Below are 11692 nucleotides of genomic sequence, written 5' to 3'. Positions count from 1 at the left end.
TCAGTACCATTAGGATGACATTCTTGAGTCACCAACATTGTAACGTTAGACTTAAGTCTAACAGCCTCTGTATACTAAGATCCTGGCTTACTCGAGGCTGCTGTTTTCTCCGACAGTTCAATCAAAATTAGAACTACTACTCTGGGAGACAGAATAGTAAGTGGCCTGCATTGGTATAGTGCTTTATTTAGGCCCTAAGGACCGTAAAGCGCTTTACACTACAAGCAGTCATCCACCCATTGACACACATTAAGCCACTTATGATGAATTCAACGTTGATGGCAACTGTAGCTTCAAGTCTAGAAACAGCAAGAACACTGAAGTGCGAGTACGAGATGAATATTATAAAAACAATAAGGGAGCGAGCTCTTGGTGCGAGTGAGTTGGCTCTGAAAAGAGCCGTTGTTGGTAGGAGAGCGTGTAGCTTAAGCTCTCTCTCCGCGGATGCGGCGAGCCAGCTGGATGTCTTTGGGCATGATGGTGACCCTCTTGGCGTGGATGGCGCACAGGTTGGTGTCCTCGAAGAGTCCGACCAGGTAAGCCTCGCTGGCCTCCTGCAGAGCCATGACGGCAGAGCTCTGGAAGCGCAGGTCGGTCTTGAAGTCCTGAGCGATCTCGCGGACCAGGCGCTGGAAGGGCAGCTTGCGGATGAGCAGCTCTGTGGATTTCTGGTAACGGCGGATCTCGCGCAGAGCCACGGTACCGGGCCTATAACGATGGGCTTCTTGACGCCTCCGGTGGCCGGGGCGCTCTTACGAGCGGCCTTGGTGGCCAGCTGCTTCCTGGGGGCTTTGCCGCCAGTAGATTTGCGAGCGGTCTGCTTGGTTCTTGCCATCCTTTCTCTCTTTGCTTTTTACTGTGCTAACAGCAGAAAATGTAGCAAACAGAAGAGACTCGCTGCTCTTAAAGCGTGTGACTGGCTGTGACGCGGTGCCGCTCCGGCTCGTGATTGGTGAGGGGCTGCACGTGGTGCTCAGCACCGTTCAGAGGAGCACCGCCCCGCCTCGGTGTGTGCCGCTCATTGGAGAAAAGTGCATTGAATTTGCGCGCTGCCGTAAGCCTCACTGCGATTGGTGCGTGACGAAGCTGCGCGCGCTCTGCGGAAATATAAGCGAGGCTTTGAGCCGATCGGGCCACATTTTCTCTTAGTGTCGATACTACGAAAAAAAAAGAACCTGTCAAAATGTCTGGGCGCGGAAAGACCGGAGGCAAAGCCAGAGCAAAGGCTAAGACTCGCTCATCCCGTGCCGGGCTTCAGTTCCCCGTGGGTCGTGTCCACAGACTGCTGCGCAAAGGTAACTATGCGGAGCGTGTTGGAGCCGGCGCCCCCGTTTACCTGGCAGCTGTGCTCGAGTATCTGACCGCTGAGATCCTGGAGCTGGCTGGCAACGCAGCCCGCGACAACAAGAAGACTCGCATCATCCCACGTCACCTGCAGCTGGCTGTGCGCAACGACGAGGAGCTCAACAAGCTCCTGGGGGAGTCACCATCGCTCAGGGTGGTGTGCTGCCCAACATCCAGGCTGTGCTGCTGCCCAAGAAGACCGAGAAGCCCGTCAAGGCCAAGTAAACGCAAAGCGCTCGGCTTCAACAAAAACAAAGGCTCTTTTAAGAGCCACACACTTCTCTCTGAGCAAACATCCTTTTTGCTGTTAATGTGACTTTAATAAGTTGTGTACTGGGAAACTTAGTGGGGATGCATCTTAAATTTATTTTGAAATGTACATTCATTCATGTCATCTTTCACAGTAAGGGATTCAAATGCACCTTAAAGAAATTACTAGCATTACTTTATTTTGTCATCGGGCAAGAGTAAAACTCAAATTTTAAAATTACATCCAAAAATCATGGTTCACTCGCTTGATGATAATAAAAGCTGATCTTACGCTCATGGAAACAGACCGCACGTGGTTCATGACATTTGTGGCAGGACCACAAATCTTGTCAAACGCAATAGTAAATCATAACACAGAACAGGAGGAGGAGGACGGGTGGAGTTCTTTGGCGCTGCAGGAACTATCCAGGTACAGAGGGAGGAAAATGTGGAGCTGTTGGCAACATGTTCAGCACTGTTGCTGAATTTAGGACATTTTGCAAAGTCACTTACATCTACACTTAGGTTTTTTTGTCTATTGTGAGTAGAATAAAACAACGATTACAATAGAATGTGTTTAGGTTTGCTTATGTAACAGGGGGCTGCTGGAGATCAGAAGAACAGGAAATCATTCCTAAGTGTGTGTTTTGTTAGAATGACTTTGTCAACCCCTGTTTTAAGGACAATAGTGGATTTTTGTTCTCAAAGCATTTCATGCGACCTTAAAGCTTTAGATTAAGTTGCTGAACCCTGACCTCTGATGTGCCAAATCAGTTGGTTTAGCTATAAACTTTGGTGTGTAACTGTATAGTGGGAAGAACTTATTCAATAAAATGAGAGTTACAGTTACTAGCCTGGAGAGAGGACAGCCCCCCCAGACTGAACAATAGAATTAGTATAAAAACTACAGAGGAGGGGGACACAGGGCAGCCCCGGACTCTTCTTCAGCTGGGATATCAAAAGGATCGGTGAGGTCAAGAAGTAAACCTCAAGACTATATTTTGAAATAACGCAATTCCCTGCATCCTTAACGCTACAGAACTCCATTAGTTCAAATGTACATGAATCAAATTGGTTATGAAATGAGTAATGAAATAAATACATGCTAAAATTCAGCTTGGAGTAAAATGTGTCCCTGAAATCACCAAACATCAATTCATCTGGCCTAGATTTAGTCAGGTAAGGTAGAGTAGAGCATTTCAAGTGGATGATACTGGCAAAGTATCATTAAAATATACAGTTTACTTCCACTAAAACAGCCAGTGTAGGCTTTCAAAAAGTAAAAATAGAAGTGAAATATCTCATATAGATCATAACATGTATCTATAAATGTAATATTTTCAGTCACATTTGTTGCCTTTTTTAAGATGAGATAACCTTCATTAGTCCCACAGGTTTGTTTGTTTCGTTACAGCAAAAGTGCAAAGTTATGTAGCAGAAGACACTGAAGAAGTAGGTGACACTGGAATTGAAAAAAAATACAATACTATATACACAATAGCATAAAATAGAATCCAAATGCTATATACAACTGAGTGAGAAAATACAAAAGTACAACTTTGTCAGAAAAAAAAGAAGAGAATTGCACTTACAGCAGTCTTGTTGCACATGTGTGGATGTGTGTGTTTGATCAGCTGCAAAAGAAATAATAGAATCTTTTAAAATGTAGGTGATAACTTTTAAAGGTGTATTTCTTGTATGATAGTGTTTCATAGTAAAACAGGAAGTGGTGTGATGTGTTGTACTATGAAGGTATGATTGTAAATACTGAGTTGTTAATATTTGTATTGTTGTCTTTTCTGGAGTTGCAGACTTGTGAAGACAGCACTAATGTGCACCATGATACTAATATGATTGATAAATGTAATGAGGACAATGGAGAAAAAAAAAAGTGTGCTTTCATAATAAGGACATTATTGTGAATAACAGAGTGGTGAGTGAGTGTGAGGAAGGAGCTCTTGTGTGTTGCTGTGGTGGCTCTGAGAAGAGCCGTTGTTGAGTGTGAGAGTGGTGGCAGCTCACTTCTTCTTGGCTGCTGTGGCTGCCTTCTTGACTTTGGGCTTGGCGGCCTTCTTGGCGGGGGACTTCTTTGCTGCGGGAGCCTTCTTCAGCACCTTCTTGGGGCTCTTGGCTGCCTTCTTGGGGCTTTTGGTCACTTTCTTGGCCGCCGCCGCCGCGGGCTTCTTGGCCTTCTTAGGCGACTTCTTAGCGGCTGCGGGCTTCTTGGCTGCTGCTGCCTTCTTGGGCGACTTCTTAGCAGCTGCTGCCGGTTTCTTGGCTTTGGCAGCGGCGGGCATCTTGGCTTTAGGAGCGGCTTTCTTTGCGGGCTTCTTGGCTTTGCTGTCAGTATCCTTCTTGTTCATCTTGAAGGATCCGGAGGCGCCGGTGCCCTTGGTCTGCACCAGAGTGCCCTTCGCCACCAGGCTCTTGATGGCGGTCTTGACGCGGGCCTTGTTCTTGTCCACATCGTAGCCTCCGGCAGCCAGAGCCTTCTTGAGAGCGGCTGCGGACACGCCGCTGCGCTCCTTGGAAGCGGCCACGGCCTTCACAATCAGCTCGCCCACGCTGGGGCCGACCTTCTTGGGCTTGGAAGCCGTCGTCTTCTTCTTCTTGGCCGCCTTGGCCGGGGCGGGAGCAGGTGCGGGAGTTTCCTCGGACATTTTTCCCCTTTCGAGTCTGGGCGAGATTCAATGAGATTCACGGTACAGTGATGGCAAGTCGGAAGCGCCACGCTGCACTTAAACGCACCATGAGAACCGTGGAGAGTGAAGGCAGCGCGCGCCGCTCTCGCGTGTGCCCCGCAATGCTTCATTTTGTGTTTCGTGTCTTGGGATCAAAGAGCTCAAAGTGAGTGTGTGAGCAGCACTGCAGGCCGACAGTGGAGCAGTCCACAGCGGGCTTGTGTCTCCTCGTGCAGGCCTCGTGCTCCCTGTTCTCGGTTCGTGGAGCTCCCAAAGCTCAGCGACTCGGTGCGGAGCTCAGCGCTGCTCGGCGGCTTCTTGCACTCTTTTCTCTGCTAAAACCGATGGAGCCGCAGCAGAGCTCCGTAAAAAGCCTTTTCCAGCTGATACACATGTTTGTTCACGCACTCCGAGTTAAAAGCAGCATCTGGTGAGCGCAGCTGTGGGACAAAGTGACGCCGCGAGCTCCCAGCAAACACACCGATGCTGCTGGAGGCCCACGGAGCAGCGACACTTCTGTGACAGCTGCTGACTTCTAACCAAAGCACAGTTTCACTCACATTGTTGCACATCAGAAGCTTCATTAGTGACCTTACAGCAGCTCGCTTCCACACTTTGGCTCTGATCTCTTAGTCTGCATTGACTCTGTTTCCTTCTACAGTTACTGACTCTACAATAAACAACAGCAGTCAATGAACACGTGAATACACACATTCACAAACTGATCACCAAGTGTCTCAATGTGTAATACTCAATACCTGCTAAAAACATCCACCATCTCACTGTTAAACATTCTTTTTGTCACTACTAGTCGAACATTTTATCCTTGTATCTATTTTATTTATTATTTGATTTGATTTGATATACCTTTAATCCCACAAGGGGAAATTTCATCATTATTATTGTAATATAATATTTTTGTTGTTATTATTTGCTATTTATTTTATCCTGCTCTGCCCATGTCGGTGCATTTCCCAGCTCTGGCACTAATAAAGCTTATCTCATGTCCTGGATAGTGACCTCAGTTTAATCTAGTATTTTTAATTATGCCCAGTATATCTCTGCTGCTCTTTCTGGAGGATTCTGTAATTCTCCCACCTACTGAAAAATATGTGGCCACAATTTTTTGTGCATGATAAGTAAAATGCTGCACAATAGCTCTGACCCACTCCATCACGTGCTGACCAGTCACAGGAGTGGGTTTAGTGAGAGACAGAACCAAAATTCCCCTCTGAACACCACAGGAAATCATTCCTGCCTCCTGTACAGCACTTACTACAATAGTTGCATTATATAAAGGCAGATAGAAAGGTGGCCACGGAGCCACCAAATTAGATTGAAGAAAGCTTTGATGGAAATTCCTCTGGGCATTGCTAGGAAAGCTGGATGTGAAGGACACAGCAGGGCCTGCCTGTGGCATAGGCAGTATAGGCAAATTCCTACAGTGTCATCCATCCAGGGGCACCACAAGTGAGGAAAAAATACAAAAAAAAGAAAAAAAATGATGAGACCAACTCATATTTTCTTTGTATACATTTTGGCATCTAATTAGCCAATTTTTGCCCTCTAATAGTCCAATAAACAAGCCCTTTGTATCCTAGTTAGTCTAGTTGTGTGTTAAAGTGCACATCAAGTCAGATGGGTTTGTCATTTCAACTATCTGCAGTACAGTACACAGCAAAGCAAGAGCTGCATATAAGAGACAGGACCACATAAATGTATGTATGGAGAAACTGCAACAAAATGAATACAGACACGACTGTGCAATAAAAAGCTGCAACATGATGTTGATACTAGTTTTCTGCACAAACACATTTTAATCTAATGACTAACTGAACTTTGCATCAGGAGTAAAAAAAAAAAAAAAAAAAACCCAAACACAATTATACTTGGCCCTAAAACCAAGTGTCAAATACAAAGCCACATTAATTGTATGTTTGTACTGAGTTTGTCTTTGCACAATGTAAAAAGCAGGAACACATTTCTGTAGGCTGGGTTCAGTACAGCGGATTAATATCACCCAGTGACAAAGGTGCACATCCGCGATTCTAGTAGCTGACACAGTAAGTAGGATGTTTGACTGTAGGAATTATGCTCGTTAGTTTAGTGTGTGGCTCTGAAAAGAGCCGTTGTGTTAACGTCTGAGATCCAGTTTATTTGGAGCTGGTGTACTTGGTGACGGCCTTGGTGCCCTCAGACACGGCGTGCTTGGCCAGCTCACCGGGGAGCAGCAGGCGCACTGCGGTCTGGATCTCCCTGGAGGTGATGGTGGAGCGTTTGTTGTAGTGGGCCAGGCGAGATGCCTCGGCAGCGATGCGCTCGAAGATGTCGTTGACAAACGAGTTCATGATGCTCATGGCTTTGGAGGAGATGCCGGTGTCGGGGTGGACCTGCTTTAGCACCTTGTACACGTAGATGGCGTAGCTCTCCTTCCTGGTCTTTCTCTTCTTCTTGCCGCCCTTGCCGGCGGTCTTGGTCACGGCTTTCTTGGAGCCCTTCTTGGGCGCGGACTTGGCGGGTTCAGGCATTTTCTTTCCTCGATACTCGACGAATGAGCTCCGTGACTGAGAGCAGCGCTTTTTATACAGGCTGTATGCTAATACCACTGCGCAGGCCCTCGGATCTCATTGGTGGAGCCGCACAGTGGGCCGGACGTTGTGTTGGAGGGAATTTGTGAATTTTGCTGAAACAGGCGCGCATCTAACAAAGACAGTGGACTGTGTGATTGTGTCCTCGTTTGCTGAGACAGTCATTTGTTCTAAATGAGCAGTAAATGTAGAGCTCTGTGTGGCAGATATGGATGTGTTAGTATCAGTATTATCTTCAGCCAACAATGAAATCATTTTATTAACAATTCCACCTGGTTTCATGTCTCTGTGTTTCTGTAGCGCCCATGTAACCTGGTGATAGTCACAGTTTACCGTCACCAGCACACAGCTTTAAAACTTCGCTGAGTTTTAGCTCTGAGTGGAGATTAAACACTTAACACATAATTAGGTAACTGCATAGTTTTACTGAAGTCTAATATGTCTCACTGGAGCGCACATGTTAGACTGAACTTAGACTGAAGAGAGAAAGAGAGAGGGAGAGCAAACAGTGCGTTGCATTTCCACAGGAACATGGGCAAAAGTATTCATTTGGTGATTTATTCTAATATATAAATGCTGTTCTGTTTCATTCTAATCTGCTGCTGAGTCTCTTTGATGGCTAACACAGAACACACAGCAAGAACACCTGTTCAGCCAATCACATTCATTCCACTTTGATTTGCACAAACTCAAGCGCCCGTCTCTATCTTCCTTTTTACAACAGTGTTGTGTTTGACTGGTAGATTTTAATGATCTCTGTATTGTCGATTTTCACATCTCTGGAAGAGTTGGCAGTAATAAGGATCATTTTCTGTGGGAGAACAGATATGACCCGTGAATTAGATTCGTAGATGACAGTTAGATTAGTTTGATGCTGCCAACACTTTCACAAGAACGCTCTGGAAAAACCCTGAGTTAACTTAGAGAGCTGATAGCTTCTTGTCAACACTTATCTTGCTTTTTTTTTTTCCTTGGGGAACTGGAGCCCTGCATGGGATGAGCGGGTCTTAGCCTTAGCTGCGGCTTTGCCTTCGGTAAACTTCATTAAATTATACAAATTAAGAATTCATTTATTCACGAAGGATACACTCAACCCATCCTTCAATTTCTGGGAAAAAAGAGACGCATTTTTCTGCCATTTGCGGCCTGAGGAGGATGCAGTCTCTAAATGTTCACCCCCCCCCATGTGTGTTTGTTACTGAGCATTGATGCAGCCACGTACACTGCTGCTACAGTTCAATACATGGTGTCAGAATTAAGAACTTCACGCTGAGGAAGAGATGGCTAAATTTGGACCTCCGGAGCCGTTTGACTTTACACAGCAGGCAGAGTGGCCGATATGTTCCCGAGTGGCATCAGAGTGGCTGTTGGTGCTGAAGAAACTGTGTCTTATTACCTCATATCATGAAAGTGTTGCAGAAAGGTTTTCAGTCACAAGGTAGGAGCGCTTTTACGATTACCTCTTTCTTTTACTGCTGTCACTAAATCTATATAATATGTACCTGGAGAGAGACAGTATGATGGTCTGTACTAGATGAAAGTCCTCATACTGTCATCACGTCACAGTGTTTATATTTTTTACACCTTATATTTGTCTGAGCTATAATAATACTTTGAGCAACATTAAAAATTAATTCCACAGTCAGATCAATGTTTTAGCTTCACTCAGAATCAAAATGAGACCCACAAACAGCCTTCAGCCGGTTATCAGTCTGTGTCTGCTGATTGGTCTGTTTCAATGACTTTGTCCACAACTTTTAATAAGAGTCAACTGATCCATGTCCACAGACAGAGGCTTCTATAATAATAATAATAATAATAATAATAATAATAATAATAATAATAACAACAATAATAATAACAATAATAATAATAATAATAATAATAATAATAATAATAATAATGGAGCTTATTGGTTCTTTGTATGGTTTCTCTCTTATATTCAGATTGTATGGAACCGTGTGTAAAATAAGCAACTTGGGGATCTCATACATACAAGAGTATTGTGCAATAAGTTGCATTATGGGTGTGTTATAATGTGGTTAGCACACAAGGTGCCGAGTTCTTTTTAATATTTTCAACTCTGTGATTAACCCCTGTGGCACTGTTGCTATGGAGGCTTCCTTTGCACTTTGTGAAAACTTTTTGAAATCTCAGCTTTAAGGTCTCAACATTCACAGGGAGTGTTAGACGTAAGTGCTCTACTGTTGTTCAGCAGTTTGAGCCTGTGACTTTTTCTGTCTTAAAGGAAGTAAACTCTCACTTAGGACCTCCTAATTCTGCTCAGTGTATTCTTCCTTCTTGTCTTTTCAAGGAATCTCTTCTTGTCATTGGACCTAGTATTCTACTTTTATTAAACGCTTCCTTGTCATCAGATTGTGTACTAGCTGCTTTCAAACATACTGTTGTGCAACCAATTAATAAAAAGAAAAATCTTGATCCAAATGTGATTTCTAACTACAGGCCAACTTCTAAACTCTCATATGTCCATCATTTTGGAAAAAGTTGTTTTCAAACTCAATCTGACAGTGAGTTAGTGAGAGTTAGTGACAGTAAGACAAACTCACTCCAGCCTAAAGAGAGGTTTTGTGCAGGCTTTTCTTGAGTTCATAAACAGTCTAAGAGTGAGCATAACTGGCAGCTTGTACCTACTTTAATAACTGGTAAGTTTCAGAAGTCCAAAACTGTCACGGTCTGGCTAGCAGACCGTGGGGATGAGGGGAATAAGGACCCAAAATGCAGGACTTGATGATGAAGGCAGTGCGTTTATTTATAGTGGTGTAAATCCAAACAACAATAAATCCCCGGTGCGATCCCAACTCCCGTTCCGTGTCTTCTCCCTTATCCCGTGCTCTATGCTCCGTCTCCGTTCCCTGTGGACTGTCCGTGTGCTGCCTCCTGGTCGCCACAATTCCTCCTGGGGAAACACGCATACAAAAGGCAGCCGTGAGTACAAAACCCAACGGCAGACTTGCACGAACCTTGCACATTAAACTGAGACTGACGGGAAGTCACTCAACGATCCAGCGTCGAGGAGCTCTCAGCCACACTGTTTTGAAGCTCCTCTGACGAGACTTCATCGGCACCAGGTGTGTGTGGAGATTCCTGGGTGTGACCGGTCAGCTGGCAGGGCCACACCCACCAGGCCTGAAGGTGCCTGCCACTACCGCACCCTCACACACACACACACCCATACACACCTGACAGTACACAAACACAGGACAGCAGCAGTGCAGAAGACACAATCCTCAAACAACAACCATAATAATAATAATAATAATAACCCTGAGTCCCTGGAACCGGGTCCGTGACAAAAACAACTCCCAAACCACCAGGAAGGAGACAACAGAACTGTTTCTTTTTACCTTCAATGTAATTTCTTCCATCTTCCAATCTGGTGAGAGGTTGTTGTTGCTTATAAATTCATTTTGTAAGATTCCTGCATGAAATGATTTGATCAGATATTTTTAATTTTATATTTTATATGGTATCATGTCGAGAAAAACATTATCTCTGGGTATCTGTGTTTAGCGCACCATCCGCTCCGAGCTCCCTGACCTGCACTCAATCTACAGGAGGCGGTGCTGGACCAAGGCCAGGAAGATCGTGAAGGACCTCAGCCATCCCAACAACAGACTGTTCTCTCTGTTGAGGTCAGGGAAGCGATTCCGCTCCCTGAAGACCAACACAGAGAGACTGAGGAGGAGCTTCTTCCCGCAGGCGATACGGTCTCTCAATCACACCACCACATAGTACTGACCCACACATATGATTCTTACACACACACACTGGACAGTCTGGACTTTGTTTACACTTAATCACTTTAAGCATATTTGCACTGCACAAGACACCTACAATGTGGTTTGCACAACACTGGACATTATATTTCTTCATTTCCATTTAATACTTGTAAAATGCTGCTGTTATTGTATATATATTTATATTTCTTCATACATTCTTATATATTTCTATACTGTGTACTGTGTATTTTGCTGTACAGTTATTTTATTTTAAACTTTAATCCATATATATTTTATCCTATTCTTTCCCAGTTAAATTTGCCCTTCATTCTAATTTGCGTTGTACAGTTATTTTATTTTCAACAAATTCATATATATATTTTATTTTATTCCTTCCTAGTTAAATTTACCCTTTTTAATTTTTCATATTTATTTCCTATCTTATTCATAGCCTTTTCTTTTTTTCTTTAGGTCACGAGCAGTTGTATAAGCATTTCACTGCATATCGTACTGTGTATGACTGTATGTGACAAATAAAAATTTGAATTTATTTTAGACTGCTGCCCTCGCTGACAGACATGATATGTGTTTTCCTTGTCAGACATTACAAACTGGTTCGCATTCAAGAAATTCTTTAAATCCATTTTACACTTGGCACCATTTGGCCAACTGTGCCATTTATTATAAGTATTTAATATATAATTTCAAAATGCAACATCAAAAGAATATGGTGATTTATAAAGAAATACATTAATATTCTTCCTTTTGTTGTGGTTCTCCTCTGCCTGATAGGAGGTCTGTGTCACATTGACTACAAATGATCCTGTTGAGGAGACAGAGAGGGAAAGAGAGGAGCAGACACACTGAGAACTGGAACAAATCTGTTGTTGAGCTTTATTTGGAGTTCATAAAGTGAAGCTGTAAACTAACCAGAGACACATGAGGTGAAGATGATGAGCAGCAGGATCCTGCAGATCATCTTCTCCTGTGAGAGGAGACAGAGGTGAAGAGTCATCAACACATGAGGTCAAAGGTCAGTCAGTACAGCTAGAAGAAAGAAAATCTACAGTCTGACTTCATTCACTCATTA

At 43.9% G+C, this 11692-nt stretch overlaps 2 protein-coding genes and 2 pseudogenes across 4 annotated transcripts; 1 reads left to right on the top strand and 3 right to left on the bottom strand.

Annotated features, from left to right (window-relative positions):
* Nucleotides 1–383: 383 nt before the first annotated feature.
* Nucleotides 384–1047, bottom strand: LOC109194256 (histone H3-like; annotated as a pseudogene).
* A 119-nt stretch (nt 1048–1166) lies between these two features.
* Nucleotides 1167–1688, top strand: LOC100705028 (histone H2A-like; annotated as a pseudogene).
* Nucleotides 1689–1954: 266 nt separating this feature from the next.
* Nucleotides 1955–4305, bottom strand: LOC100705561 (histone H1-like). Of its 3 annotated transcripts, none has more exons than XM_025902617.1 (3): nt 3616–4305; nt 3186–3227; nt 1955–2015 (listed from the first exon to the last, which is right to left on the bottom strand). In XM_025902617.1, the coding sequence occupies exons 1-2, from the start codon at nt 4251–4253 to the stop codon at nt 3224–3226; spliced, it is 642 nt and encodes a 213-aa protein (XP_025758402.1). In that variant the 5' UTR covers nt 4254–4305; the 3' UTR covers nt 1955–2015; nt 3186–3223. The 3 variants fall into 3 exon arrangements, with proteins under 3 accessions (XP_025758402.1, XP_025758397.1, XP_019218826.1); XM_025902612.1 differs by lacking the exon at nt 1955–2015 and adding an exon at nt 2120–3055; XM_019363281.2 differs by lacking the exon at nt 1955–2015 and having other exon boundaries at nt 2120–3227.
* Nucleotides 4306–6383: 2078 nt separating this feature from the next.
* Nucleotides 6384–7120, bottom strand: LOC109203641 (histone H2B 1/2). Its single transcript, XM_019363286.2, has one exon. The coding sequence runs from the start codon at nt 6800–6802 to the stop codon at nt 6428–6430; it is 375 nt and encodes a 124-aa protein (XP_019218831.1). The 5' UTR covers nt 6803–7120; the 3' UTR covers nt 6384–6427.
* Nucleotides 7121–11692: the final 4572 nt, after the last annotated feature.

This window comes from Oreochromis niloticus, linkage group LG3, assembly GCF_001858045.2.
Source record: "Oreochromis niloticus isolate F11D_XX linkage group LG3, O_niloticus_UMD_NMBU, whole genome shotgun sequence".
Classification (NCBI taxonomy): domain Eukaryota; kingdom Metazoa; phylum Chordata; class Actinopteri; order Cichliformes; family Cichlidae; genus Oreochromis; species Oreochromis niloticus.
This window is presented reverse-complemented; position numbering and strand designations above follow the sequence as displayed.

Coding starts and splice junctions, on each gene's coding strand:
- LOC100705561 (XM_025902617.1), bottom strand. CDS start 4,253: ATGTCCGAGGAAACTCCCGCACCTGCTCCCGCCCCGGCCAAGGCGGCC.
- LOC109203641 (XM_019363286.2), bottom strand. CDS start 6,802: ATGCCTGAACCCGCCAAGTCCGCGCCCAAGAAGGGCTCCAAGAAAGCC.